General features: G+C 49.5%; 1 protein-coding gene across 3 annotated transcripts in view; it reads left to right on the top strand.

Annotated features, from left to right (window-relative positions):
- Window positions 1-26440, top strand: part of TSPAN9 (tetraspanin 9) — a 151937-nt gene that overhangs the window by 19873 nt on the left and 105624 nt on the right. For 2 of the 3 annotated variants that reach the window (XM_015426540.1, XM_015426541.1), the window contains exon 1: window positions 11708-12566. In XM_015426540.1, coding sequence (XP_015282026.1) covers window positions 12204-12566 — 363 coding nt within the window. In that variant the 5' untranslated portion in view covers window positions 11708-12203. Of the gene's footprint in view, window positions 1-11707; window positions 12567-26440 lie in introns of those variants that run through there. The other variant, XM_015426542.1, reaches the window with a different exon arrangement.

Genomic DNA, 26440 nt, shown 5'->3' on the forward strand with positions numbered 1-26440 from the left:
CAGACTTTCTCTGCAAAATAGCTCGCAAATGCCTCACAGCCGATGTCCAATTCCCTAACATTTTGATTGCCCTGTGGCAAAGTTGTTAATGACCGAATCATACTAAATAATTGTGCCGGGCGTGAGCTAGCAGATGCTATCCTGGCCGCGAAGAACTCCCTCTTCGCGGCCTTGACTGCCACCTCATAGGCCTTCATAAACGTCCTATAAGATGCTCTCGACGCTTCATCGCGAGCGCGACGCCACCGTCTCTCTAGTCGTCTCAGTTCTCGCTTCAGCTGGCGCAGCTCCTGGGTGTACCAGGGCGCCCGCCTCATGCGAGTCCGGAGAGGACGCCTGGGAGCAATCTCGTCGATGGCTGCAGAGAGCCGGTCATGCCAGTCCTCCACAAGCTCATCCAATGAGCTGCCAGGGGGCTTCGGCTCCCGCAACGCCATCTGAAGCCGCATTGGCTCCATTTGGCCTCGTGGGCGAGCAAAAATCAGCTCGCTGCCTAAGCGGGGTCGGGGTGGCACATTCAGACGAGCCTTCAGGGCCTGGTGGTCCGACCATGGTACCACTAATGTAGCGATCCGGTCCACCATAACTCCAGCCGCGAAGATCAAATCGAGCGTATGCCCGGCGCGATGCGTGGGGGCTGTGATCACCTGGGAGAGTCCCAGTGCCGCCATGGACGACACCAGGTCCGCAGCCCGGCTGGAGGTCGCGTCCTCGGCATGGACGTTGAAATCACCCACGACCAACAGCTGAGGGTGCTCCAACGCCCAGCCTGATACGGCCTCCAGCAGGGACGGCAGGCTATTGGCCGGTGCGCTAGGCGGTCGGTACACCACCCAAATCGCCAAACTCTCCTCAGCCTCCAGCATCGCCCCGACACACTCTATGCCCGCGATCTCCACAGCCGGGAGCGCCCTGAAGGAGTAAGCCTCTCAAATGAACATAGCCACTCCCCCCCGCCCCTTCATTCGCGATTGGTGAAGGACCGAGAACCCAGGGGGGGGGCTAGCTGGGTAAGAGCTACTGTCTCTCCCTCCCTCACCCAGGTCTCGGTCACGCATGCCAGGTCAGCTTGTTGGTCGATGATAAAGTCCCGCAGGACAGCAGCCTTGTTGTTAATCGACCTGGCATTGCACAGCACCAATGACGTGGCTGCGCCCGAGCGCGCCCTTCCCGCGTCTCCCGCCGGCAACTTGGGCCGGTCTCCTGGTTCCTCTCCACTGTCTCTCCCTCTTCCCTCCCCGACACTCGACCTCGGGATGTCCCTTCTCTCGGGGGAAGTGGGGGTGGCTGCCCAGCGGTTTCTATGTGCCCGCTTTTGGTTTCTCCAGTGACTAAGTGGCCCCCCATGCCCCCGTCATACTGCGAGCCCTGTGCGGGTCTCGCCAGTCCCGCCACAGCTACAAAGTGAGAAAGGCGCTCCCTTCTGCCAGCTCTTCCTTGCTCTCTCATTATCCTGAAGGGCATTTCACTGGCATTTTCATATTACGCTTAGTATTAGGATGCAATAAAGATATCATCATGAGCTAAAAAACTGGTGCAGAAGTAATGCTAAACCAAAATGACCTCTGAAAATGAGAGGGAGGGAGGGGCAAGTTTGCATATTGGGCGAGGAGAAGGAGTATGCCACTCCCTTTCCAGGGGTTTGCCTGGCAGGCTGCTCCCTGGGAGCCACAAGCAGACTGAGCCCAGTGGCCCCTGAGGCACTCGGCTTGCTCCAGTTCACTCTCTGCCCACTTGCCACCGGGTCCTCAGACAGGAGGGTGTAGGGGACCCCACTGCCATGGGGCCGGGGCCGTAGGAAGCAGGTGGCTGGTGAGGAGTGAAGGCCAGGGGCACTTTTTGTATTTGCAGGGAGCAGTGATGCTAAAAGGAATGACAGAGAATTGCATTAGTTCTGTCCTGCTCTCTGCAGTCAGGCCTAGTAAGGTTTCACTGAGGTGGTACCAGGCGCTGGGGCTGGAGGCAGTGTTGTAGCACTTGTGCCAGGTAGATTTGGCTGATCCAGCAGGGCTGTCTTCCCAGGCCTCAGCTTGATAAGGCTAGGAGGTAATTGGTCCTAACTGCACAGCTGGCGGGTGCTGGAGCTCCTGAGGCTGTACTGTGCAGTGGCCAGGATCCTGCAAGAAAGTACTGTCCTCAATGCACTGCTCTCCTTTTACTGTGGGATTGTACGGTGCCAGTCTGGCAGTTTGCCTCCTCTGTGTCCCCATGATCTGGGCCTTCTGCTGCCACCATTCCTGTGGACTGGGCGAGGGTGTTGGGGGCAGCTATCTCAGGGGCCAGTGGCGAGGTTTCCCTTGCAGGATCTGGCAGGGTGGCCTCTGATGCTACGAGCACCTCTGCAGTGCTGGGCCCTCCCTGGTCCCGCCAGTCTTGGCTCCTTCCCGTAGGACTCTTGAGTCACTAAGCTGGCTGGAGGGGGTCATGACTACAGGGATCCATAGCTTGCTTGAAGGAACATAGTTCCTTCAAATGAGGGAGTACATGGGATGAAAACATTATTTGTGTTATACACAGGTGATGCACAAACCTGTGCCCCGTGTGCTCCTGGGGCCAAATGAGGAACACACAGTCGGAGTCCAGCAGGTCGGATAAAATCTTTTTATTGAAATAATCAGGAAAATACAGGACTGGACACCTTGGCACCCAGTAACACCAAGCTGTATTCTGCCCCAACCAGGAAGGGCCATAGATCTTATACCCCAAATGACATCATGACAGTTTACATAGAAAGAAATCCCTAATTGGTGTCCAACAGGTATCATCATCAGAGCATCATTTGAGCTGGCACCTCTCTATTGGCATGCCCCTACATTGGTCATAAGTGTCAGTAATTGTGTCTGCTTATCTGGTCCTGGAACAATGGAGAACATCACTGAACAGAGGGACCTTCTTTTGGCATCATTCCTGACTTATTTGCTTCAGCCTAAAAATGGGGAGTGTCCTGATAAGATGCACAAGACATGGCAGACTTCCTGGGGCCAGATGCTCTGCTTTACAAAGAAAGATGTTGTTTTGAGAACATTTAGCGTCTTTCCATCTCACAACTTTACTTTCGGATGTCCTTCAATTGGGGAGCTTGTAATTTCAAAATGTACATTCCATTCCATTATTTTCTGAATCTATCTAAAAAAAGACCTTTAGCAATTAAAAATAATACTCTATTTAATTCTATTCTAAATCTCTTCTGTCTGAGCTAAATGCTAAGATCTGAATTTATTTTAATCAGACTTCTAATAAGACACAGCGACAGCTGGCATTTTACATGTCAAGAGAAATATCAGAAATCACATTCATCAATCTCCTCCATGGATCCTTTTCCCTATACAAGTGTAATCCCTCTTGATTGTTTCTGAAATTCTGCCATCTGGAGGCAGTCCCTGACGATCAGCCCTTGAGTAACCTAGCTTCAAGGGTTTCCTTAATCATCTTCAGATAATCATTGGATTTCTGTAGCCATTCTTTGTCATTCCTTTTAGTGTAATCTCTTTGATATTGGATGGGTGGGGTGTTATCTGTGAAATCACATGGTCTACTTTATTCTATCCCCCCTTATTTATTTATCTGTTGTATGGCAGAGTTACACACAGGAAGCGTACAATAATATAAAATACGTAACCAAGTAGATATGGCAGTTATGCAGATTGGGCAGTCCTCCTAAACAGGGACGCGACCGAGGGGAATGAACGTGCTACTACTGGGCTACTACTGGGCTACTACTGGGCTACTACTGAGCTACTACTACTACTGCTGCTTCAGCGAATCTCCCTGACCGCTGGAGAAGAACGGGCAAGCAGTGAACAGATGATCTCCTACCACCAGGTTACTCCTGGGCTGCTTCTGTGGGCTTACCAGCTCCTGGAAGGGAGTGGAGACATCGGGAGACCAGAGGAGTGGAGCAGGGTGACCAGTGGAACAGAGCTACTGGCGAGCTAGGCCGTGAGTGGTGACTGCTTTACTAGCTGCCTGAAGAAATTGGCTCTGCTCTGGCTGGGTTCACCCAGCATTTGGGGGGGGGGGCAAAGAGCTCAAAGAGGTACCGCCCCGGTGGACCCAGAAAGTCTGATGGTTCCTCATGTTACTGCCAAGGGGGCCCCAAAGTGACTGTGAGTCCGGTGGACCACCTGCAAGCTGCCTGCTGTAGGGCACCTGAGGCTGGTGACCAGCCTTATCCACTCTGTCGAGTCCTGGTGCAGCCAGCCATCAAAACATGGCACATGAACAGCAGGAACCGTCACCTTCAGCTATCTGCTCAATTGAGAGCTTTGTATGCTTTTCATCTCTCCATACACCATATCCCATTGCCTTCCCTAACCTATATCTGTCCTTCCTGTCCCACCTTTTAATTTGACAAATTATTGACTCATTGTGACTGTTATCCCCACATATTGTTTATTCTTATAAATTGTTTAATTCATTTGAGGATTTAAGTATTTAGATTAATTAATTAATTAAATAAATAGATTTTATTTTTATTAGTCTAGTTATTGATCATTTAGTTAAATTAGAGGGTTAACTTGCTTAATTAATGGATTAAATGGATTTTGTTTGGTTAACTGAGACTTTGTCCAATTAATTAAAGTTAGGTTGCTGGTAGTGGGGTGAAGTATAGTGGCGGTGGGAGATATTTTGTTGTTGTTGTTTATATCTGGCCTAATAGATTGATTAGTTGTTAACGAATTACTGAATATGCTGTATTAGTGAGGGTTTTGGTTTCCCTGTATTGTTGCTTGCTGAATGCTAGGTGAAATTAGACCTGGGTTGGGAGGAGCTAGCAGGGGAGGCTATAATAATGTCAGGGATCCCAATGGTTGGAGGAGGGCATGGGAGGTATGGCGGTGGGGTGAGATATTGTAAAGGAAAGAGATGGTGATATGGTCATGCTCAGTCCCTGTCAGACTCGGGCTGACTTCTGGCTGTGCTGGTCAGTGTATTGCAACTGATGACTCCATCGGCTCTGTGCCTTCCTGTCTCCCCTCTGCCCTAGCTGACATGCCTACGGGTGGGGGAAGGAAGGTGTGAGTGCAGATGTGTGAATGAGGGGGGGAGATAGAATAGGCACCTTTGCTTTGTGACATCTTCCCCATAACAAGTGTGCCTCTAGGAGGGCCCGGGCTGGCTCAGCAAGACGTCCTTGAAGTCTTTAGGTGACAACTTTCACAGGCCTAGTTGAATAGAGGCAACTGTGAGAAGGAAGGGGTGTGTGTGAATGACATACCGATGGAATGTAGCTTTTCACTATACCTGGAGTCACTTTCGCTTTCTGCTTTAGTCTTAGCAAGGAGCTAATATCCTGTCAGCAAGCTGCCATGGTGTTCTGTGTAACTTCTGATTGTACATATGTGATCCCTGTCCCTGCCAGCTGGCCCCTGTGTTTTCTATGCTGTAATGCCAAAGTAAAACAACTGGAGGATGTGAGGGGGAGAGTATGCTTCGCTGTTAGCTTCTTACTTATCAAGCCTGTGAACTGCACCAAGCCTGTGAACTGCACCTGTGTTTTGTCTACCGTTCGCCTGGTTCCCAAGACTTGAGCAGGCAACCGTTTTCTCCTGCCCGCCAGCGGGAACGTTATCCATTGGTTGTGTTTCTAACTTGAATCCCTTTATCATGTCTGCCCTAACTGCTTGTGTTCAGTTCTAACAAAGAACGTGTTTGAGTATCTTTCCAATGCTTTGAAATAAACTTTACTTTCTTTGAAACGTGGATTTATTCTCGATGCTTGGGGATCCAACATATCCTTGCCAATATCCAAATCTCTTTCTCCAATAAACCTTTCTTTATAGAGTTGTGGACTGAGAGTGGATTTTACTGGGAACCTGGTAGTCCCCTTCTAACCTTTGCCCCATCCCAAGAGATGCTGGCAGTGGGGCTAGGAAAGATTACCCTTCTTTGACACTGATGTTGTATAATACCAGGTCTAGAGCCAGTTTGGTGCAGTGGTTAAGAGCAGCAGACTTTAATCTGGGAGAACCGGGTTTGATTCCCCCACTCCTCCACTCGCAGCTGCTGGTGTGGCACTGGGTCGGTTCTTTCAGAGCTGTTTTCTGAAGGGCAGTTCACGAGAGAGCTCTCTCAGGCCCACCTACCTCACAGGGGGTGTCTGTTATGGGGAGGGGAAGGGAAATGGATTGTAAGATGCTCTGAGACTCCTTTGGGTAGTGAAGGGCCATGGGGTATAAATCCAATCTCTTCTTTTTCTCTTCTTATTAATAATAAGATCTCCACATTGCAGGATAATCCTGCAGCTCAAAATCCAATCCAATCCAATTACCTTTATTGGCACGTGTCACTCGCAGACTCATGAACAACAGTAACAATTACATAACATAATACTTGCAAAAGGAAAGATGTAAAAAGAGTTGTCATATAAATATACCAGCGAAAAGAACCAATCAATTGAATAGAGATTGAATAGAAGTAGCACCAAAGAGAAATTTTGCAACAGTTTCCGTGATCTCATAATTTGGATTATCAAGAAGAATAAAAGTCTTTAGACCATCAGAATATTCTTCTAATTGAGTCAAAATAGGGTTTAAGAATTGCAGTCGTAGTGCATAATAGAAGGGGCACTGTAACAAAACATGAGAAGTAATTTCAATATGATCGTTTGTGCATGGACAGCATCTATCAGAGAAGGGCACACCATGGAAGCGGCCAGATAATAAGGCCAAAGGTAGTATGTTAAATCTGGCCGTAGAAAGGGCTCTATGGGGTTTGGGAATATGAAGTTGATAGAGATAAGAGGCAGCTTGGCCGACTTTAGGGAATATTCCAAAATACAGAGGTGAACAGGTTTTGTTAACTCAGAGTGAAAGTAGATTGGTTCTTATAGTTGAAAAAGCCTTGGATTCGGAAGTAAGAAGTAAAGACTCTAAAGTGATATCCAGAGATTTAATTTTGGATTCTATATAGGTAAAGTGTGTGGACTCTAATCTGGGTAATAAAAGTTGATAGGTGTAGCTAAAGGAATCTGACTTATAATGTAGGTGAAGCCAATACTTAATAGTAGGAAGTTATCAACATGTTCTGGCCACATTCCACACCTGGCATGCATGACCGAGACCTGGGTGCAGGAGGGTGAGACTGTCACCCTTAATCAGCTGAACCCCCACCCCCCCCACCCCGTTTTTCAGTCATTCATCAGTCTTGGACTAGTGGGCAGGAGGTGGTGTTGCTCATCCAGGAGTCTTTATGATTTATGAGCCAGTTTGGTGTAGTGGTTAAGTGTGTGGACTCTAATCTGGGAGAACCGGGTTTGATTCCCCACTCCTCCACTTGCACCTGCTGAATGACCTTGGGCAAGGCGTAGTTCTGACAAGAGCTGTCCTTGAAAAAGAACAGTTTCTGTCAGAGCTCTCTCAGCCCCGCCTACCTCACAGGGTGTCTGTTGTGGGGAGGGGAAGGGAAAGAAGTTTGTGAGCTGCTCTGAGACTCCTTTGGGTAGTGAAGGGCGGGGTACAAATCCAATCTCTTCTCTTCTTCTTCTCCTTCAGGGTCCTCCCTGCACCAAAAACTGCTGGCATTGAATGTGTGGGCCTAGTGTGGGATGCTGAGGACAGTTTGGCTATCTGGCTGGTGTACTGACCACCTAATGCACCAGCGACTACCCTACCGGTCCTGCTGGAGGCAGTATCAGGCTGGGCGCTGGAGCAACTGAGGCTATTAGTCCTGGGGGATTTCATTGTCCATGCTGATGATGCAGCCTCCTCACAAGCCAGGGACCTGGTGTCATCCATGGCAGCCCTGGGTCTCTCCCAATTTGTATCTGCTCCCATACATCAGGCAGGCCACATGCTGGACCTTATTTTTGGTGTGGGGATAGATGTGGCGCTGATAGCCACAGAGTCATGCCATGGTCAGACCACTTTGCCCCAAAGGCCCAGTTGAGTGCTCCAACCCCTCCCTGTTCAGGCGGCGAGCTAATTTATGATAGCCCACAGAGACGAATGGATCCAGTTGGTTCCCAGAATGCTTTGTGGGATTCGATGCCCCCAGGTGACTAGTTAGATGAGCTAGTGGAGAACTGGCATAGCTGGCTCTCAGAAGCCATCCACAAAATTACTGCCCTCTTCGCCCCTCTACCAAGTGAGCTTCATGGTATACTCTGGAGCTGCAGAGGGGGAAGATGCTAGAGTGAGGGTGGTGGCATACTCATGTTTATGAAAGCCTATGAGATGGCAGTGAAGTCTGCTAAGAAGGAATTCTGTGTGGCCTCCATTATATTCGCTAGCTCTCACCCAGCCCAATTATTTAGGAAATATCATAAGGGAAACAAAATGATAAGGAATTGACTGTTAGCTGTGAGGCATTTGGAAGCTACTTCGCTGGAAAAGTCTTGTCACTGCACCATGACCTCCCTGCCATGGTTGAAAGAGTATGTGAACTGGAAGCCCCTTGGCCGTCTCCCAGCCCAGTTTTGGATCATTTCAGCCGACTCTCCCAGGAAGAGGTTGACGATACTTTGGCAGCTGTGAAACCCACCCACCACCTGCCTTCTTGATCCATGTCCATCTTGGGGATTCAGGCTCCAACCTGTCCCTATAGTCAGGAACGTTCCCAGGGTGCCGGAAGGAGGCGGTGGTGCAACCACTCTCTCTCTCTCTCTTTTTTTTAAAGCAATTTTATTGAAGAAAGAATTGTATAGTTTTACAACACCACCAAAATCAATTAATAATATAAGAAACAAAACTTTACATGCATGCTTTGTCTTGATATCTTCTTCTTCATCTTCCTTCTTTCTTCTCCCAAAATTATTACAAAGTATTATTTATAAAGTTTTCAAGCAATCTTTGCTCATTATAGTAATTTACAATATATTAACAAATTAATCTTGAACTAAATTATAACCATAATTAATCTCAGTCCTCGGAGGCCTCAAGGGCCAGGAGGGTAAAAACCCTCCTTCCGGGGACCGATTGGTCCTGGTGGGGACGTACGCAGACATTCACCACAATCCTGCCACTCATTGCATAAGGCAAAAATTATTCTATATTCCCCAAACCCCCAAATTAGTTATTAAAACAATTAACATAACAATGGCGGCACAGCTATGGTAAAGTGCATATGTAAACATCCTACAGTAGTACGATCCACTATCAGCGGGCTCAGGCTGGAAATAGTGTTGGCACAAGGCATAGATGTTGAAATGCAGCTCTTTATCTAAATGCCTGGTGGAAGAGCTCCATTTTTGCGGCCCTGCGGAACTGTGACAGGTCCCTGAGGGCCTAATTTCTTCTGGAAGCTCGTTCCGCCAAGTTGGAGCTGCCACAGAAAAAGCCCTGGTCCTGGTCAATACCAGCCTGGCCTCCTTAGGGCCAGACGATTTTGCGACCCTGACCGTAGTGCTCTCCGGGGAACATGTGGGGAAAGGCGGTCCCTCAGGTATGCCGGACCCTGGCCATGTAGGGCTTTAAAGGTAAGTACCAGCACTTTGAAGCGAATCCGGAACGCTATAGGCAGCCAGTGCAGCGCTTTCAGTACAGTTTGGATGTGCTCCCGCATGGGGAGTCCCATCAACAGCCTGGCCGCCACATTCTGCACCAGCTGGAGCTTCCGGATTTGAGTAAAGGGCAGGCCCATATTAAAGTTTCACAGGGCATGTAAGGCAGAGATGTTCCGCCAGACCTTTGGCAACGGTTCTTTACATCCACCCGGCACCCCCCTTCTCCCCCATGACTGAACGCTAGATATGCCATCATGTTTTTAAAATGTTTTCCAATAGTGATATGCTGAATGTTTTATTATTGAATTTTTATGGTTTTAATGGGTTTTATTGTCTTGAATTAGTCTGTTGTAAACTGCCCTGAGCCCCACGCAAGAGGGGAAGGGCAGTCAAGAAATCTAATGAACTAAAGAAATAAACATGTGCCCCCTCGTCCAGTTAATCTGGGGGCTTGGGCTGGGTCATCACCACTCCGCCCTGGACATGTGGGCTAGGCCTTTGGAGGCTGTGGCTGATGGGCTACAGCAAGAGAGCCAGCTGAAACTAAATTGAGAAAAGGGTGTAACTGAGGAGTGCTTACGTAATCAGAGTCCCGCAGTTGTGCTGCAAAAAAAATGAACCGGCTGGTGCCCAAAGCATCCTGCCCAGGCGGAGGAGGACTTCGGTGGAGGCAAGAGCTGCCGGCCGTCGTGGTGTCTGCATCCAGATCCTCAGCCTGCTTTCCTAGTTGCCATTTTCAGTCCTGACTCATTATCTTGTATATCTTGAAAAGTTGCCCCTTTCCTGAGCCCCTCCTTCTCCCTGGGCTGCAAGCGTTATACCTGCAGCGACTCATCTGTGTGTTCACTGAAGGTAGAGGGGAGCGGGACCAGCACTGCTCTCCCTTCAGCCCAGCCACACTTCTGCGGGAAGCCCCCGTGGGGGCAATGAGGCAAGTGCACAGCAGGAGGCCCCTTTGCGTGTGGCTGGGAATGCTCCATCCTCTAAGCTGTGGAGTCTTGTGAGCAAAAATTCTACTTTGTGAGCGACTGGCATTAAAGTTGTGAGCGAGCCATTTGGCTGCTGCATAAATTAGTTTGTTCTGGAGCCCCACCCTTCCTGAGCTGAGACAAAAATGTGTGAGCTGGAGGCTAAAAAACTGTGAGCTAACTCATACAAACTCAGCTTAGAGGGAACACTGGTCCTGGTCACATGGAGGCGCTCAGACATACGCAGGGGCGCGGGGAGACGGTTCGGCCGAATGGGTGGCTGTTGGGGGTGGGGCCAGGGGGCCTGATCTCATGGTCCCCAATGCACGTGAACCCCACACCGGCAGGCGCCTGAAGAGGCTTCCAGTCATCACTTGCTCTCAATAGTCATCAAATGATGAACATGACTATGTAGCCAGTCTGGTATATCCACGATGGGAAGCCTGAGGTTTGCCTGCTACTTTCCATTTTCAAGTGTACAGTCTAAACATCTTGGCTGTATATGGGGGGGGGGGAGTGCCAGACAGTCCTGTTTATGTCGTGTACTCGTCCCGGAGTGTGAATACCGTCTCCTTGGATTCTGCACAGGTCGATCGGTCAGCATTTAGCGAGCGCGTGTGCATGGGTACCTTTTTTGTAGTTAATTATGCTGCGCTGGAGGGTGGTGTCATGCGGCAAGCATGGCTATCTGAGAACACGCTCTCTCTGCGCCACAGCCTGAGGGAGCTGTGTGCAGTCGCTGGTTCCCACTTCGTGTTTGTTTTAAGCTGCAAAAAATCCGAAAGGATACAGTTACTGTCCGTTTAGTTTGGGTGGGGGGGCAGAAGAATGCTTTGGTATCCCTCATTCTTTGCATTAGAGGGATATCGTCACCCACCTTATAGTTCAAATGCATAAACAGCTAACAGCACTTGACATTTAAAAGCAATTTTCTTGTTATGCACTTGTGTAGTCAAAAGAGTAACACTAATCCTATTAAAGATCTTATGTCATAGGGGAGGGGGGGAAATATCTCTCTCTCTCTCTCTCTCTCTCTCTCTCTCTCTCTCTCTCTCTCTCTCTCTGTTTTAGGGGAAGGTTTGTCCTGATTGGCAGGATGCAAAGCAGGAGGGGAGGGGCTTGTGAAAGGGGGGCGGATTTATGACCTGATATAGTTAGATCAAGGATTTCTGTGGGAAATGCCAGCAGTGGCAGTTGCTGATGATTTCACACTGGCAGCAGTGCGGTGCTGAGGGAGGGAGGGAGGGAGGGTGACCGAGTAGCTGAATGAGATACAGCAAACGGGGAGGGGGGGAGCAGCAGGAGCCGTTGGTGCTCAGAGGCAAGGAGAGAGGAGGGAAAGTGAGTGCCTTAAAGGCGCACTCAGAAAATGCCAAAAGCCCCCCGTGGAAATGGATACAGGGGCCATCTGCTGCCTATAGATCAGGGTTTGTAGGCAGGGCGGGCAAAAGACCTTCGTGGCTCTTTTGAATGAAATGCTGAGGTTTGCATCACAGATCTGGCCGGGCAGCCTGCGCAATGGTGCTGCTGCTGCATGAAACCTGGGCATGTGGATCCCAGGCACGGATGCACCCAGGCCAGCCTGCTTTGGCTTAAGGGTGGTGGAAGAGAGGAAGAGAGGGAATGCAGAGAATATTGCAGTCAACGTCTGGCTCGGGTCGCCTGCTCAAATAAGTGGTTGAAGCCCAAAGAAGCCTGCCAACCTCTCATGAATGGGGGAGCTGACACAAAATGTTGTGTTGACTGCAAAGAAATGCTAAACCTTCCGTCTGAGCACTGTGCAGAGAGAGACCATGGAGAAGTCAAGTAGCGAGGATTCCTCCATTCACCGGAGTCCATCTTTGGACAGCAAGGACTCTGACTCCGCAAAGCCTTCTACCTCAGGCAGGCAGTTTAGTCGAGGCTTTACTGCCGGAGCTTTCTACGGCACTGCTGGATCACGCAAGCAGAGTCACAGCGCAGCTGGAGCAGGGACTGAGGCGGGGACTGGCATGAAAAGTGCGAAGGGCAAAGCACCCAAAGGCAGCAGCAAATATGTGGTCTTTTACCTGGATCTATCCTTTGTTTTCCTTCTAGAATTTCAGAAGTGCAGCATGGCAAGAGGCTGCTTGTGTTGTTTGAAGTACATGATGTTCCTTTTCAATTTAATGTTTTGGGTGAGTACTGCATGTTCTATTGTCTTCCTTCATTCCTGCGGCATTTTGAGCAGAGCGTCTCTTTCCAGCTTGACAGTTAAGATGCACACAGACCCACAACCTCCCGCTCCCTCTCGCTGCTTCTACCTGCACGGGGGAATAACCGCAGTGCCAAATTGAGTCTGCCGGGAGCACAATCATTCCCCCTGGCCCTTTGGTTTTCTTAGCCTGTCCTTTGGCCAGAGAGGACAGCTGTGGGAGGGGCCCCGGGCAGGCAGGCTGCCCTGAAGGAGACTCCCCTTTGGAGTGGTCAGATTGACCCACATTAGCGGTCTTCTGCATTCTCTCTCCTCCCCTCGGGAGCAGCATTCTCAGCTTGCATCTCTCAGCTGCCCCTGTTAATCTGGCTGACTTGCCTAAAAAAGAAAAGAAAGTGAGGATTGGTTTTCCAGGTTCCAGTCTTTCACCTAGCCTGCCCCTTCCTGCCTCGGCCCAAGTGACAAAGGGTTGGGATTCGGCCCCCGCCTCCCGTGCCCAGCTGGCTTTCCTAGGTGGGGAAGGGTCGCAGTGGATCCCGCCAGCCAGCTGGGATTCTCCAGGGAGCAGATTTGGAAGCTCCGGAGGAGGCCATGATGACAAAATGAAGTGACGTACGCATGAGAAACCAGGCTGATAATGTCAGTCAGCAAATTGTTTTAATTAAATAACATGAGGGAATTAATGTAAAGTTTATATATTTGACATATGGATGCAACTTGGCTTGGTTGAGCCAGAGAAAAAGCCAGCAGGTTTGACTGATCAGGAAAAGCCATCCGGATGCCCCTCAGCGGGCAAGACTGGAGGAGGCTGTTCCCTCAAGGTCACCAGCCAGGCATAAAAAGGCCAAGCGGCCCACGATGATCCTTTTCTCACGTGCCTCATGATGGCACAGGAGGAGGGCTGTGCCACGGAGGCTGAAGTCAGAGCTCAGAAGAGGCTTGTGCTCCTTGGCGGCTGCCTCCCTCCCTCCCTCCCTCCCTCCCTCTGGGCGCCAGACTTGCTATGAGGGCAGAAGGGAAGGTGAGAACAGCCCTGGGAAACGGGGGCGGGGGGGCAGCGGGGGCCCCCAAGCAGGACGGCAGCATTGGGGGGGGCGTGTCCAGCCTCTCCTTGCACCACTCCTGTGATTTAAACCCGCCACCCCCAGCATTCTTTGCCCCCACAGGAAGACACATGGAGGTGTCCCGTGGGCACACGCCTCCTCCTCCTCCTGCACTCAGGAGGCAGAAATACTTCATGGGCTGGAAGGCGGGGCAGAGATTAACCTTACAGAGAATTACCCAGATGGAGTGTTTTTTGCTTGTTTTAAGCTCAGGATTGTCTTTTGTTTGACTTCATGCATCACATGTGGTGTTTGCACAACCATCAGAGATCTATGCCACTTGCTCCTGAAGTAATTTCATAGCGTGATCGTTTTGGAGCCCTGATTTGACATGCTTCTTGTGTGAGTTTACTATTACCTCTGTGAGCGGCTGGTGGCTGTTCCATGTTAGAGTGTCATGTGCTTCATACTGTGCGGAACACAGAGAGATCCAAGAAGGTCTCTGAACTGGAAGAGGTTTGAAAATGGTTTAATCTAGTAATTTTTAATACTTTGTGAAGGGCAAATGCTCCACCTTGCATGCTGTTTGGGGACAGCCATGTTTTCATATTCTATTGCGATCACGGGGTGGGGTTGGAGTGGGAAGTGACATTTAACATTTAAAACTCAGTGAAGGGGCGCAAACCATGTGCAATGCTGAGCCCATGTCTTGCTGAAGAGGCTGTTCCCTTTGAACGAAGGAGGCACTTCCGGCTGTTTAGAATTTTTCTTCGCCCCCCCCCCCTTTTTAGGCCATGTGCAAGAGCTCCAAGGGCTGTGGGTGGTCCTAGGATCACAGTTTAAGAATGACTGATCTAGACCAGCCATTTGAATTGGGATTAATGTTACATGCTTCAGATAGTTCAGTTTGGCTGGTGAGTCCATTGAGTTCCACTGAAGAATCTTGCAAACGGAATGCAGGGCAAAAGAATCCCAGGGATTAGAAGGCAAGAATAAATGTAGCATAAGAATTCCATGGGGCTCAGGAGGGGGGGGGGCAAGTTGGGCAACGCGCTGCAGCGGAATAAAACCCTCTCCCCCCCCACGAGGCATCTCTAGGACCGCAGTCACGCTGACCATAGACCGTGCTCGGGTGGCAATTTGCACGTATTTAAATAGCTGGCTTTATATTATGCTCTGTGACACTAAATATTTTATATTCTTTTTTTTTTTTTTAAGTACCGTCTGGTTTACGGGAAGAGTTGAGGTTGAGGCTGCATAGGGCAGCCATTCATGCTTTCATTCCAGTGTGGAAGTGCTGTCATTCCAGGCAGTCCAGCTATTCTGTTCCCCTCCGTTCGATTCCGCCCTGCCCCCCGCCCCCCCATATTGCCACCGTTGTTATGTCCATTCCAGTGTGCAGCGTGCACCCTCATGCTTCATAAACACTTGCAAAGCACTGAGGCCGCGGTCAGTCTCACGCTCCAGCCGGCAAAGGGAGACGGTGGGGGCTGAGGGAGCGCATGGAGGAGCGCAAGGCTTCCGCCTGACAAGGCTCGCAAAACACCCCCTCCCGGCTCGCCATGTGTGATCTGCCCTGAGTCTCTGTGAGAGAGGCGGAGTACAAATAATGCAAATAAAATAAAAATAATAATTTAGCAAACCTGTACTGCTTACCAAATGACCCTCAGCGGGACACTGGGGCTTCTTCGCAGGATGTATGTTGGGATGTGGGTCACGGTCCGAGAGTGTGCTTTCTCAGACCTCCTGGAGTCCTTCCTGTGAGGTGAATCCATCCCAACTCTGGGTGTAGTTCTGCAGCTGGCTTCAAGTGAGCCGAGTAGCCAGCAGTCCTGCCTGCCTGCCCGCATGTCCTACAGCGTTGCAGCCCTGGGCAGAAGATCACTTGCTTGTCTGCTGTGTGCACCTGTGGAGCTGTGTGGCCGCCTGGGTGGCACAGTCTGGAGTTGACCATCATAACGGTGTCTCTGAAATGCTCTCTTGGCATTGGTTCACAGCTGTTCTTATCACTGTAGGCTGCTGAATGTTGTTCTTGGCTGTTTCTTGTGCCCCTGGCTTGTTTTCATGGCTTGTTTTATTATCAATGGTTCTTGCGTTGTTGTTTTTAGAATTTTATTGTATTGTTTTTCTTTTGTGAGGTGCCTCAAGCAGATTTCTGTAGGGGCGACATGCACATGCTCTAAACCAGTAAAGAAATAACCTTTTGGAGGGCCACCACAAACTCAACCTCAAAGAATCCCAGTCTAGAAATGTATGTACGGTTTCCTTGACCTCTGTAGTCCTTTCCAGCTTAGTGAGTTTCCTGGAATGGAGTAGAAGGTTTTTCCAGGTTCTGTTGTTGTAGTAGAGATCTTAATTTATAAATGCTACAAGATTTCATTGTGTTATGATGCTGTTAACAAACCTAAAACTGTATTTTGTCCCATGCCAACTTGGATAATAACTTGTATTCCAAAAATCTACAGAAAAACCTTGGGTTTTGTCACCAAAATCCTCGTCAGCACATATCACTCGCTGTCAGTTATCTGATGTCCGTAGTCTGGAGAATCCGTTGGAGTACCAGGAGATTTCCAGGTCCCACCTGGAGGTTTGTTTGGTAGCCGAGGAATTTTATTATGTATTATTTTGCTTACTGCACTTTTGCCCTGCCTTTCCTCCAAGGAGCTCAGGATAACGTATGTTGTTCTCACCTCCTCTGATTTATCCTCACAACAACCCTGTAAGGTGACTGGTCCAGGCTCACCCAGCAACGTTCCTGGCAGAATGGAAAGTTGGACCCGGGTCTCCCTGATCCGAGGCGGACTCTTTATCCCAGGGCTCCCCAGCGTAGCACCTGTGGGTGCCGTGGGGCCCACCAGTACTTTCCCTGGTACCTGCCAACTTTTTCAGAAAGCAGGCGGGGCCACTCGTGGTTGGGCTTGCTACTGGTGGGAGGACCAGGAGGGACCAGTGTTTCCATCCCCTCTTCTCCTTTGCCTTTCTCCCTTTCTCCCTCCTTTGGATTTCCTCCCCATTCATTTCTTTTTCTTCTCAGATCTTTGTCTTCCTCCTCTTTCTTCTCCTCAGGCTTCCCTTCATTACTTTTTATTCCCTTTCTGCAACTTTTTGCGAAGCAATTTAGGAGACAGAGTGTTCGACAGAAGCCATGTGGGGTTTGGCTCCACCTCCTGCAGAAGCCATTTTGGGGGTGGCGCTCAATTCCAAGATGACCACAGGCTCAGAAAGGTTGGAGGCCCCTGCTGGGACCACTGCAGACTGTGGGTTTTAGACTGTGTGTGTTGGATGAGCAACGCTTACTGCTGGGCCCTTTCCTGCCAAGGCACCGCTTTTTTTGTCGTTCAAGGGACCCACATATCTGAGGGACTGCCTCTTCCTGTACATGCCCCAAAGAGCATGACACTCAATGGACCCGCATCTCCTGGCTGTCCCTGACCAGGGCCTTCTCTGCCCCGGCCCCTGCCTGGCGGAACAGGCTCCCTGTCGAGATCAGGGCCCCCCTGCATAGGGATCTTCTTCGATTCTGCAGGGCCTGCAAGACGGAGCTCTTCCGCCGGGCCTTTGGCTGAGGCAGCAGGCGCCCGTGTGTGTGGGGCCTCCCCGAGGTGGTTCTCACCCACCTACTAAGCCGAGTAATATGCTAGGCAACCTCTCACAGCCAGTTGATTCTGTTAGTCAGTGATTACTGTTTTAATGTTTATCGTATTTTAAATTTTAATTGTATTTATTGTATTATTAATATGATGCAACCCACCCTGAGCCCACATGTGTGAAGGGCGGGCTATAAATACAAATAATAAATAAATAATAATAAGAAGTGACGAATCTGAGAACCTGCGGCACAGGATCTCTCTCCACCTACCGAGGCATGTGAAATTTCCAGACATTTTGAAGTGGGGGGGGGGAGAGTTGGGGAGGGGCTTTTGGAGAAAATTGAGTCATAGGGAATATGTACTTTCCTACCAAACCTAAGCTTCTTTTACTGATTGAACAACATAAGACACATCACTTATAACTCAGCTAACATATAGAATTGTGCTATTTGGTATAGTTATGGAATTAAAAATATGGATATGTCCATTTTTATTAAGAAAAACTGCAGTTTCCCCCCAGACTTGAGAAAGAGGTGTGACCTGCTTCACCCTCTGCACACGTATCTTTAATTTTTGCCATTCAAGAGGCAGGAAAAATAAATGTTGAAGGTAGAAAACAAATTCTGTAGTAAACAAAAGAAAGGGTATAATTTGGAAAGAAACTCTTGTAGAGTCACAATAGGTGGAATTACCAGCAAGTCTGGGTATTAAACTAAATTTTCTTATAACATTGAAAATACTGTACTCTTTAATAATGTATTATTATTATTAAACACACTATAGCACATTACTTGTTGCCAAAATTAATTACATTGGGGGGGGGCGCGCTTTGTCTTGTATTGGTCTACAGTATAAGATTTTTCTCCAGTGCTCTTCAGACTTTTTCATGTTGTAGATTTGAAATAAGTGGAATGCTTTGTAAGGCCAAAAGGGTTTTTTTTTTCCCCCGTCAAAAAGAAATTATTTCATAGGTTTAGTTCAGGATGCCATATATTTTCTGTGTGAAAAGCTTTGCCTTAAGAAGCAAGTCTTGGAAGAAACTTTTCCCCATATTTTTCAATCCCCCCCGGGCCTTCACATCTCTGTCTGGGTCCCAGGACTGAAGAAGAACTTATAATTTCTTAGTCACTATTGGAGTTAATTACCCTAGCAAAATCTAGGATCCCTCACCCCTTAAAGGGAAAAGGCAGTAAATGCACTTTTCTTTGTTAGGTGTGAATTCTGCATCCTTACACGTCACCCTGTACTTGCTGCATTTCATGGCTCCTTTACTCTGTCGTTCTTTCTCTGCTCATACATCCTGCATCACGGGCCTGCCGAGTGAAGAGAAAGCTGGAATAAAGTCTTGTTAATCTTGGGATCCAGCTCCTGTTTATTTCTCCTGCAAGAGACCCACGTGGCCAGGGCAACTTAGGCAGTTGCCTGGGGTGCCAGCTTGATGAGGAGCGGCAGCTTGACGAGGGTGCCATGCTGGCCCACCCCTGCCTGCGCCCCTCGCCTCGTGCCCTGCTCAGCTGGGGGGGGAGGCTCTTGAGGAAGTAATGCGCTGCTGCTGTGGCCGTCCCCCTTTGCTCGAGGAACGCAGCCTCTTTCACCCCCTTGGTCCCACCCTGTCAGAGCTTCACCAAAGGGCGCTGAGGTAAAAGAGCCACCCCAGCCTTTGGGCTACCAAAAGAGCGTCCTGCTTGGCGGGGCTGGGTGGCCATGAGTGCAACCACCCTTGCTTCGCCATGGTGCAACGGCCCCTAATCCCAGACAGAGAGAAGGGAAAGAAGAAGCAGAAGCAGCTTCCCAGGGAGCATCCCCCCCGCTCCCCCCTCCCCCCCCGAGCCATACTGAGCTGGGGCGGGTCATCCTTACTGAGCGCTGCCTGGGCATGGCTGAGTGAGCCGTTGTCTGCAGCAGCGTGGAGGTGAAGGGAGCAGGTGAGGGCGCCGGGTGGGAAAGCAGATGGAGGGGAGGGACGGAGGCAAGACACAACTTTTCCCCTAATCCCAGACAGAGAGAAGGGAAAGAAGAAGCAGAAGCAGCTTCCCAGGGAGCATCCCGCCCGCTCCCCCCTCCCCTCCCGAGCCATACTGAGCTGGGGCGGGTCATCCTTACTGAGCGCTGCCTGGGCATGGCTGAGTGAGCCGTTGTCTGCAGCAGCGTGGAGGTGAAGGGAGCAGGTGAGGGCGCCGGGTGGGAAAGCAGATGGAGGGGAGGGACGGAGGCAAGCCACAACTTTTTGCCTGGGAGGGGGGGAGAAGGAGGAAAGGGCGGAAGGGGTCCAGCCTGTGCCACAGCCTCACTCTCCTCAGAACCCCCCCCCCCGAGATGGCCTTCTTGCCCCTCCAACTGGCCACAGCCTCTGGGTTAAAAAGTTAAGTTTTAACTTAAAACATTCTTAAAACATTAGCACTCTTGCAATATTTTGTTCATTTAACTGACACCCCTCACTGAAACCCCTCGCTCTGAATTATTGCATCAAAATGTCTGTGCTGTTGCAGTTTTGAGTATATTCTGTTCAAGAGTGTATCTGTAAGCTGCAAACCTACTTTTGATTTATTGACATTGACTACAGAAATCTCATACTCAGAGTTCTGAGCCTCGGGCGCAGGGGAAACCATGAAATGGCCGGGCATCGCAGCCTTTTGTGCAGAAGCTGCTTCATGTGCTGGTCAAGAACATGAGAACCCACCATGACACAGACTGAGGGCTATGTGTCTGTCTAAGTGGTCAGTATCTTCCTACTATCTGGGAAGTCTAAGTTCAAAATCCCCAAAGGGGAGACATGATTGAGGTTTATAAGATTATGCATGGGATAGAGCAGGTAGAGAAAGAGGTACTTTTCTCCCTTTCGCACAATACAAGAACTTGTGGGCACTCAATGAAACTGCTGAGCGGTCGGGTTTGAACGGATAAAAGGAAGTACTTCTTCACCCAAAGAGTGATTCACACTTGGAATTCACTGCCACAGGAGGTGGTGGCGGCTACAAGCATGGACGGCTTCAAGACGGAATTGGATAAACATATGGTCCATCAGTGGCTATAGGTATAGATAGGAACTCTTGGTCTGGGGCAGTGATGCTCTGTATTCTTGGTGGTCGGGGGGGGGGGAGAGGGGGGGGACTTCTTCACTGGTGGACCTCCTGATGGCACCTAGTATTTTTGACCACTGTGTGACACAGTGTTAGACTTGATGGGTCATTGGCCTGATCCGACATTGGCTTCTCTTATGTTCTTAGCATGTGCACACTTCTTCACATACATTGAAACAGATTTCCTCAAATATTACATGCAGGTAGGGGGAATTGGTTGTCAGGAAGAGAGTATTAGAGTCAAGATGAATAAATAACTGAGCAATAAAACAGCAAGACTGGAATAACAATACAGTAGGATGTGTAAATTGCAGTTCTCTGCATAGGACAAACAGGTCATACCCTACACCAAAGGGTAAATGGACAGAATCGCAAAACTGAGAACTACTTCTGCAAAAGAGACTATTTGGTTTTGCAGTTATATCAGTTGAACACACTGAAGCATCAGCACTTGACCTGAAGGAATTGCTGACAAAATCTGCAAAGGAAAAGGCACACAAAATGAGATTTTGATGTGCCTGAAATAGAAACATTCAAGAGCCTTAATTTTTGACACCACAATTCACAGGATTATTCAAAATGATTGGTGAGTTGTGTGCTAAAACTGTTTTCTGTTTGTGAAAGAAAACCAAAGGCTGTCATTTTACTTACTCTCACATGTTTTTAAAAAATTATCAATATAAAGTTTTGTGCTTTTAATTTTCCCTAGTCATCTGTTTTTGAAAATTGGTTAGCCGGGCGGGGGGGGGGAGCAGTTAGCCTTTCCTAGGGTGCCAAAAAGCCTGGCACCGGCCCTGCACGTGGCCACCCACAGGGAATTATGTTTTAGGTCAGTATCTGGTCAAGATTTCCTACAATCCACTTGCTTTCCCCACAACCTTGTGCAGGCTGTGGAGAACTTCTTCCCCCAAGCATTGCAGTGCCCAGTTCAGATCAGGATCATGACCTGGGGAAGGAGGGGCCTCCCCCCCCCACTATCACTTTCTCAAGGCGAAACATGTGGCCCCACCACCAGGCAAGTAATGCCCCCTAGAGGACTTGCTGAAAACCTATCTGGTCTGGTGGCTGAGAGGAAGCAAGCAAGCGAACAAACAAAACCTGAGTCTTAATCCAGACCAGATGGGGGTGACGCTGGCCTGCATTTCACTGCTTGTCCTCAAAGTCTTCTCCTCTGCCAGAGGTCGATTCGGGGGGATCACGCGGGATCGCCGTTGCCCCGGTTGAGGTGTGGGGGGCGGGGCACATATTTATTTATTTATTATTTATTTATTTTATTCGTTATTACCCCGCCCTCCCCGCAATGCAGGCTCAGGGCGAAGCCCCGCCCCCTGCTTCCGGCCGCCCCACTTCCGGCCCTCATTCAGCCAGGAGGAGGCAGGAGAAGATGGAGGGTAAGTTGCTTCCTCCCCGCCTCTTCCCACCCCTGCCTGCCTGGGGCCAGGGAGGGCCTTCACGGGGCTTCCTTGCACTCCCGCCGGCCTTGCAGGTCCACCGCCCAAGCTGTGAGGGTCTCCACTGGGGAGAAAGGCAGAATGTCAGCAAAGTGAATGAATAGACAAAGGAGCTGCTGTTCATTGTCTCAGCAAACCACGTGGCTCCATGTGGCCCCCACAAGGAGGAGGAGGAGGAGGAGATTGGATTTATACCCCTGGCCCTTCCCTCAGAGTCTCAGAACGGCTCCCAGGCTCCTTTCCCTTCCCCTCCACGCAACAGACACCCTGTGAGGTAGGCGGGGCGGAGAGAGCTCTTTCGACGACTGCTCTTTCAAGAACAGCTCTGACAGAACTATGGCTTGCCCAAGGTCATCTAGCAGCTGTGAGTGGAGGAGGAGTGGGGAATAAAGCCCGGTTCTCCCAGTTTAGAGTCTGCGCACTTAAACCACTGTGCCAAACAACCACTTTTCCTGGCCAGATGTCGTGTAAGTAAAACTCATTCAAAGTTACGTCTTGCTTCTTTAGAGTCCTTTTGTTACCTGGATTGAGTATCACAGTGGCATGTTACAGTGGGCATTACATTTTATAAACATTTTTTTTTAATTAGGACCGAATAAATCCCCTTGTCGCCAATTAGACCAGCTCCATAATGCAGCCTTACAGAGGGCAGGATTACTCTCCCCTGGGGACTGACTGACTGATGACTCATTTGTTCCTCGCGAGAAAAGGTCTTTCTAAGAAGTGGGTCTCCTCCTGCCTCTGCTCCTGCTGCTGCCCTCTGACTGGGGAGGAGGGTCTGAAAGGGCCGGGGGTGCCCCACGGGTCCATTTCCGCCCCCGCCCACCATTCTTGAGAGGGGAAGTGGTCTTCTGAAGAGCCTGCCCTAGCCCTCCCCTCCGCAGGGATCACAGAGCCTTTGGTATTCCTTCGCACTCCCCCGTGGTTCTTATCAGGTGTGCTTTGGCCATCTGGCGCTGCTTTCTTGAGGGGATTAGAAACATCTAAGCTGAGGGGATAAGGAAGCCGGGGATGGTAGTGGCTCCAAATGGGGTGGCCGGGGTGGCGACACGCTTGGCATTGGTATGAAGCCGTGAAATGTCTGACCAAAAAAACCCCCCAAAAACCCAGCTCTCCTCCTTTCTACTGCATTCAACTTGCTTTTCAGGCACTTTTCTGATCATGAGGCCAAAATGGCAATATCTCCAGTCCAGGATTAAATTTTGCTAGTGTATATTCCAACATTACCCTGACAAAAAGAAATAGCTAAAATGTTAATGCAGTGCCCTTTCCCTTCTCCCAGATGCATAATGTAATGTGCTGTACGCCACCAACCTTTTTCTTTCTTTATTTATTTTACTGGCTTGGATTTGTACCCCTCCCTCCCCGCCAAGGCAGGCTCAGGGCGGCAGAGACCCATGCAGAAGATCCCACTGGTGCCCCCGCCCAGCCTCGTGTGTGGAGCAGAGGGAGAACACGGGAGGGATTTCCATGTGGCTGGACACCAGTGTCGATCTCTTGGTGTGAGAGGGACACGCCACACCTCTGTTACCTTGATGAAGTCCTGGCCATGGGGAATGTATGAGCCAGAGTCATCAGGTGGCTCTGGGTATACAAGAATGTTGACTTCAAGGAGGTATGGGGGAAAATACACTATTGTTACCTGTTAACTCAGAAATCTCTTTGACTCTCACCTTTTTCAACTTACCAGGTAGGCTCAGGGTCACACTACACGTTACATTTTTTCAGAAGTCCCAGCAAAATTAGCCATAATACATCAGGTTCATATTCCTGCTCATCCTCTAATGTGATTTATGCCATCATGCGTCAACAACGCCCTTCCACCCTCTACACTGGACAAACGGGCCAGTCCCTTCGACAAAGAATTAATGAATATAAGTCTGACATTAGGAGTCACAACATTCAAAAACCAGGGGGGGACATGTTAACCTTCCAGGACATTCAGTTGCTGAATGAAAAGTAGCAGTTCTCTTACAAAGGAATTTCAAAGGGGGATTAGAAAGAGACTGCTGAATTGCAACTGATAATGAAGCTCAAGACAATGCATCCACCTGGACTGAATCAAGACCTAGGTTTCCTGTCTCATTACCAATGCCAATTTCTCCACACCTATTACCCCTCTTCATATCTCACCTAAATCCAGTCATACCTGCTATTGTTATTCACCTGCTATTGTCATTTGCCTGCTAATGTCATTCGGCATCTGAAATAACTCCACTTTCCAACAAATAGGACAGATGGACTCCCATTCTAGCTGTATCTAAAGAAGTGAGCAGTGACTCACGAAAGCTCCTCCCCTGCCACAGATTTTGTTAGTCTTTAAGGTGCTCTGTTCTACTACTACAGACTGCTAACACGGCTACCCATCTTGATCACACTCCATGTAGTTTAACATGATCCCCCATCTGCAAAACAGGAATAATAATATTGACTCATCTTACAGTTCAAGATGGGTAGCTGTGTTAGTCTGTCTGTGGCAGTAGAAAAGAATAAGAGTTTAGTAGCACCTTTAAAGACTAACAAAAGTTGTGGCAGGGTATGAGCTTTTGTGAGTCACTGTATCTGAAGAAGTGAGCCGTGACTCAGGAAAGCTCATACCCTCCCACAGATTTTTGTTAGTCTTTATGGTGCTCCTGGACTCTGGCTCTCATCTTACAGTGTCCTTGCAAGAACATTAAATTTTTCAGAGGTAATATGAAGCATTTTGATTACCTGAAAACACTATACAAATACCAAATGTTATTATTAACATCCGCTTGCTTGGTATATATGGTGGCAGCTTGTTTCAAGCAGTGTTTATTCTTTTGAAAATATAAACAATTTAAAAAGATTATTGTTATGTAGTGGGTTGCCGCATGGAGAAACGACAGACGACGACGTAGTACATAGCACGCTTTATTAGGTGCATAACAAGAGAGAGGACAAACGGCCCGGGGGCCAACTATATACATCCCTGGGGACACACCCCTGGTCACCATTGGTGGGTTTGAATCTCCCGCCACGGATCCCATTGGCTCCCCAGTGGAGGGACTAGGAGCCTAGTCCCTATTGTTCCAGAGTCAAGCTCTGGCAGCTCTGGCTGACCGCTGGCCCCCGGTGGCGGTCAGCATACACAACAGTTATCTTGCTGCTTGGGAGAAAGGGAGTGGCCTCGGTTCCAGGCAGCTCTAGGAAGTCTGCAGAGGGAGCCCCAAGAGCTGAAAAGCATCCTCAGCTAATGACGGACATGTCCTAGTTTTAAAATAGTACCTCAGGCTTAGTAGGTAAGTGCCCTTGGCTGCCTTCCAGCCTTGTGAGGCAGGTAACCGTTGTTCCCCCTGTGCCCGTGGGGGGATGCCAGTTATTTGGGGGGCGACCAGGTTGGGATTTGGAGGCTCAGGCCCTTCTCCTCCCCTCCCCCCCCCAGTTGCAAGACTCAGGGCTGGTCCCTGCCCACACCTTCCTCCTCTTCCCTTTGCAGATCCAGCCCAGGTCTCATCCCAGGTACAATCCTGTGGTCCAGATAGACAAGCCCATCAGGAGACGGCTGACTCTGGAGAGCCCCAGCTGACAAGAAGGAGGAACAAACTCTGGGGTGATGCATCCCATTTTCCCTCCCATCTTCACATGTTTTTATTTTTCTGACATTCAGACAGTGTAAACACAACTGTAATATCCATCTGTTATCTCTCTTCTCCAGTGTTTGCCAGCAGTCCCCCAAACGGCTGGCTCCCTAGTTCTGTTGCTGAGAGCACATCAGATGAGCTGCTTTGAACGTATCTCAGGTCTTTCATAACCAGGGCGGCAGGACCACATGCCAGGAGTGATTTCTGCCTCTCTCCTCGACTGGGAGTGGTACTGTGACCTGGAGGGCATGAGAGGGGCAGAGGGAGGAGGGCCCTGCTGAATCAAGCCAGGGCAGCAGCTGACACTTATGGCCTCCTTCCGTGTGGGCCCCCACCTTACCATATATTTTCGGGGGGTGGGGAGGTTTCCTGTGGGAAATAAAGACATACAGAACTTAAATTGGCACGAAGTAAGCATAATGGTACAGTATAAAAGTGGTCCAGAAATAATGACACAGCTTGCATCCCACAGAAGAGTTCAGCTGACTGGAGGGATTTGGCTTTGTGGAGCACGCCTCCCGGGCTTCCTCCCACCTACTGCCAATCAGAAACAGCATGAAGAGATCTGCAGTAGTGGAGGGAACTGGCAGAAGTCACCAGTCTCTTCCATCAGGAAATTCCTCCATGGAATCCAGTCCAATATATAGATATATTTGTATTTTAGCAGAAATTTAGTTTAGCCCTTACTGTTTTACGTTTTAAGCTAGAGTGCACATTTCCCATTTCTCTGGGCTTCTGCAGACTCGGAGAGTACCTCGTTGAAGTCCAGTATTCCTCTTTCGGGGCCAGATCGATCTTTCCATCCCCACGAGGACTTGCCTTCCTCCCTGCATCATTTTTGGCCACTGAAACAGCCTCCTCCCCACAACTCTCATGGAGGGCCCCTCCTCCCTCTGAGCCATTCTCCTCATCAGGATTGGGGCTTCCTGCCTTTTTTACACCAGAGTTGCCAGCAGGACTTGCCCTTTCATGTGTGGCTACAAGTCTCCGTGGCTTAATTGCTTAATCCCATGCTTAATTGCTAGGTAAGCCTCTCAGTCATAACAGACAGGCCTTTGCCATGGCTGAATGCAGATATGACTTACAGG

This window comes from Gekko japonicus, unplaced genomic scaffold (assembly GCF_001447785.1).
Source record: "Gekko japonicus isolate JY-2015 unplaced genomic scaffold, Gekko_japonicus_V1.1 scaffold1326, whole genome shotgun sequence".
In the NCBI taxonomy this organism is placed as follows: Eukaryota; Metazoa; Chordata; class Lepidosauria; order Squamata; family Gekkonidae; genus Gekko; species Gekko japonicus.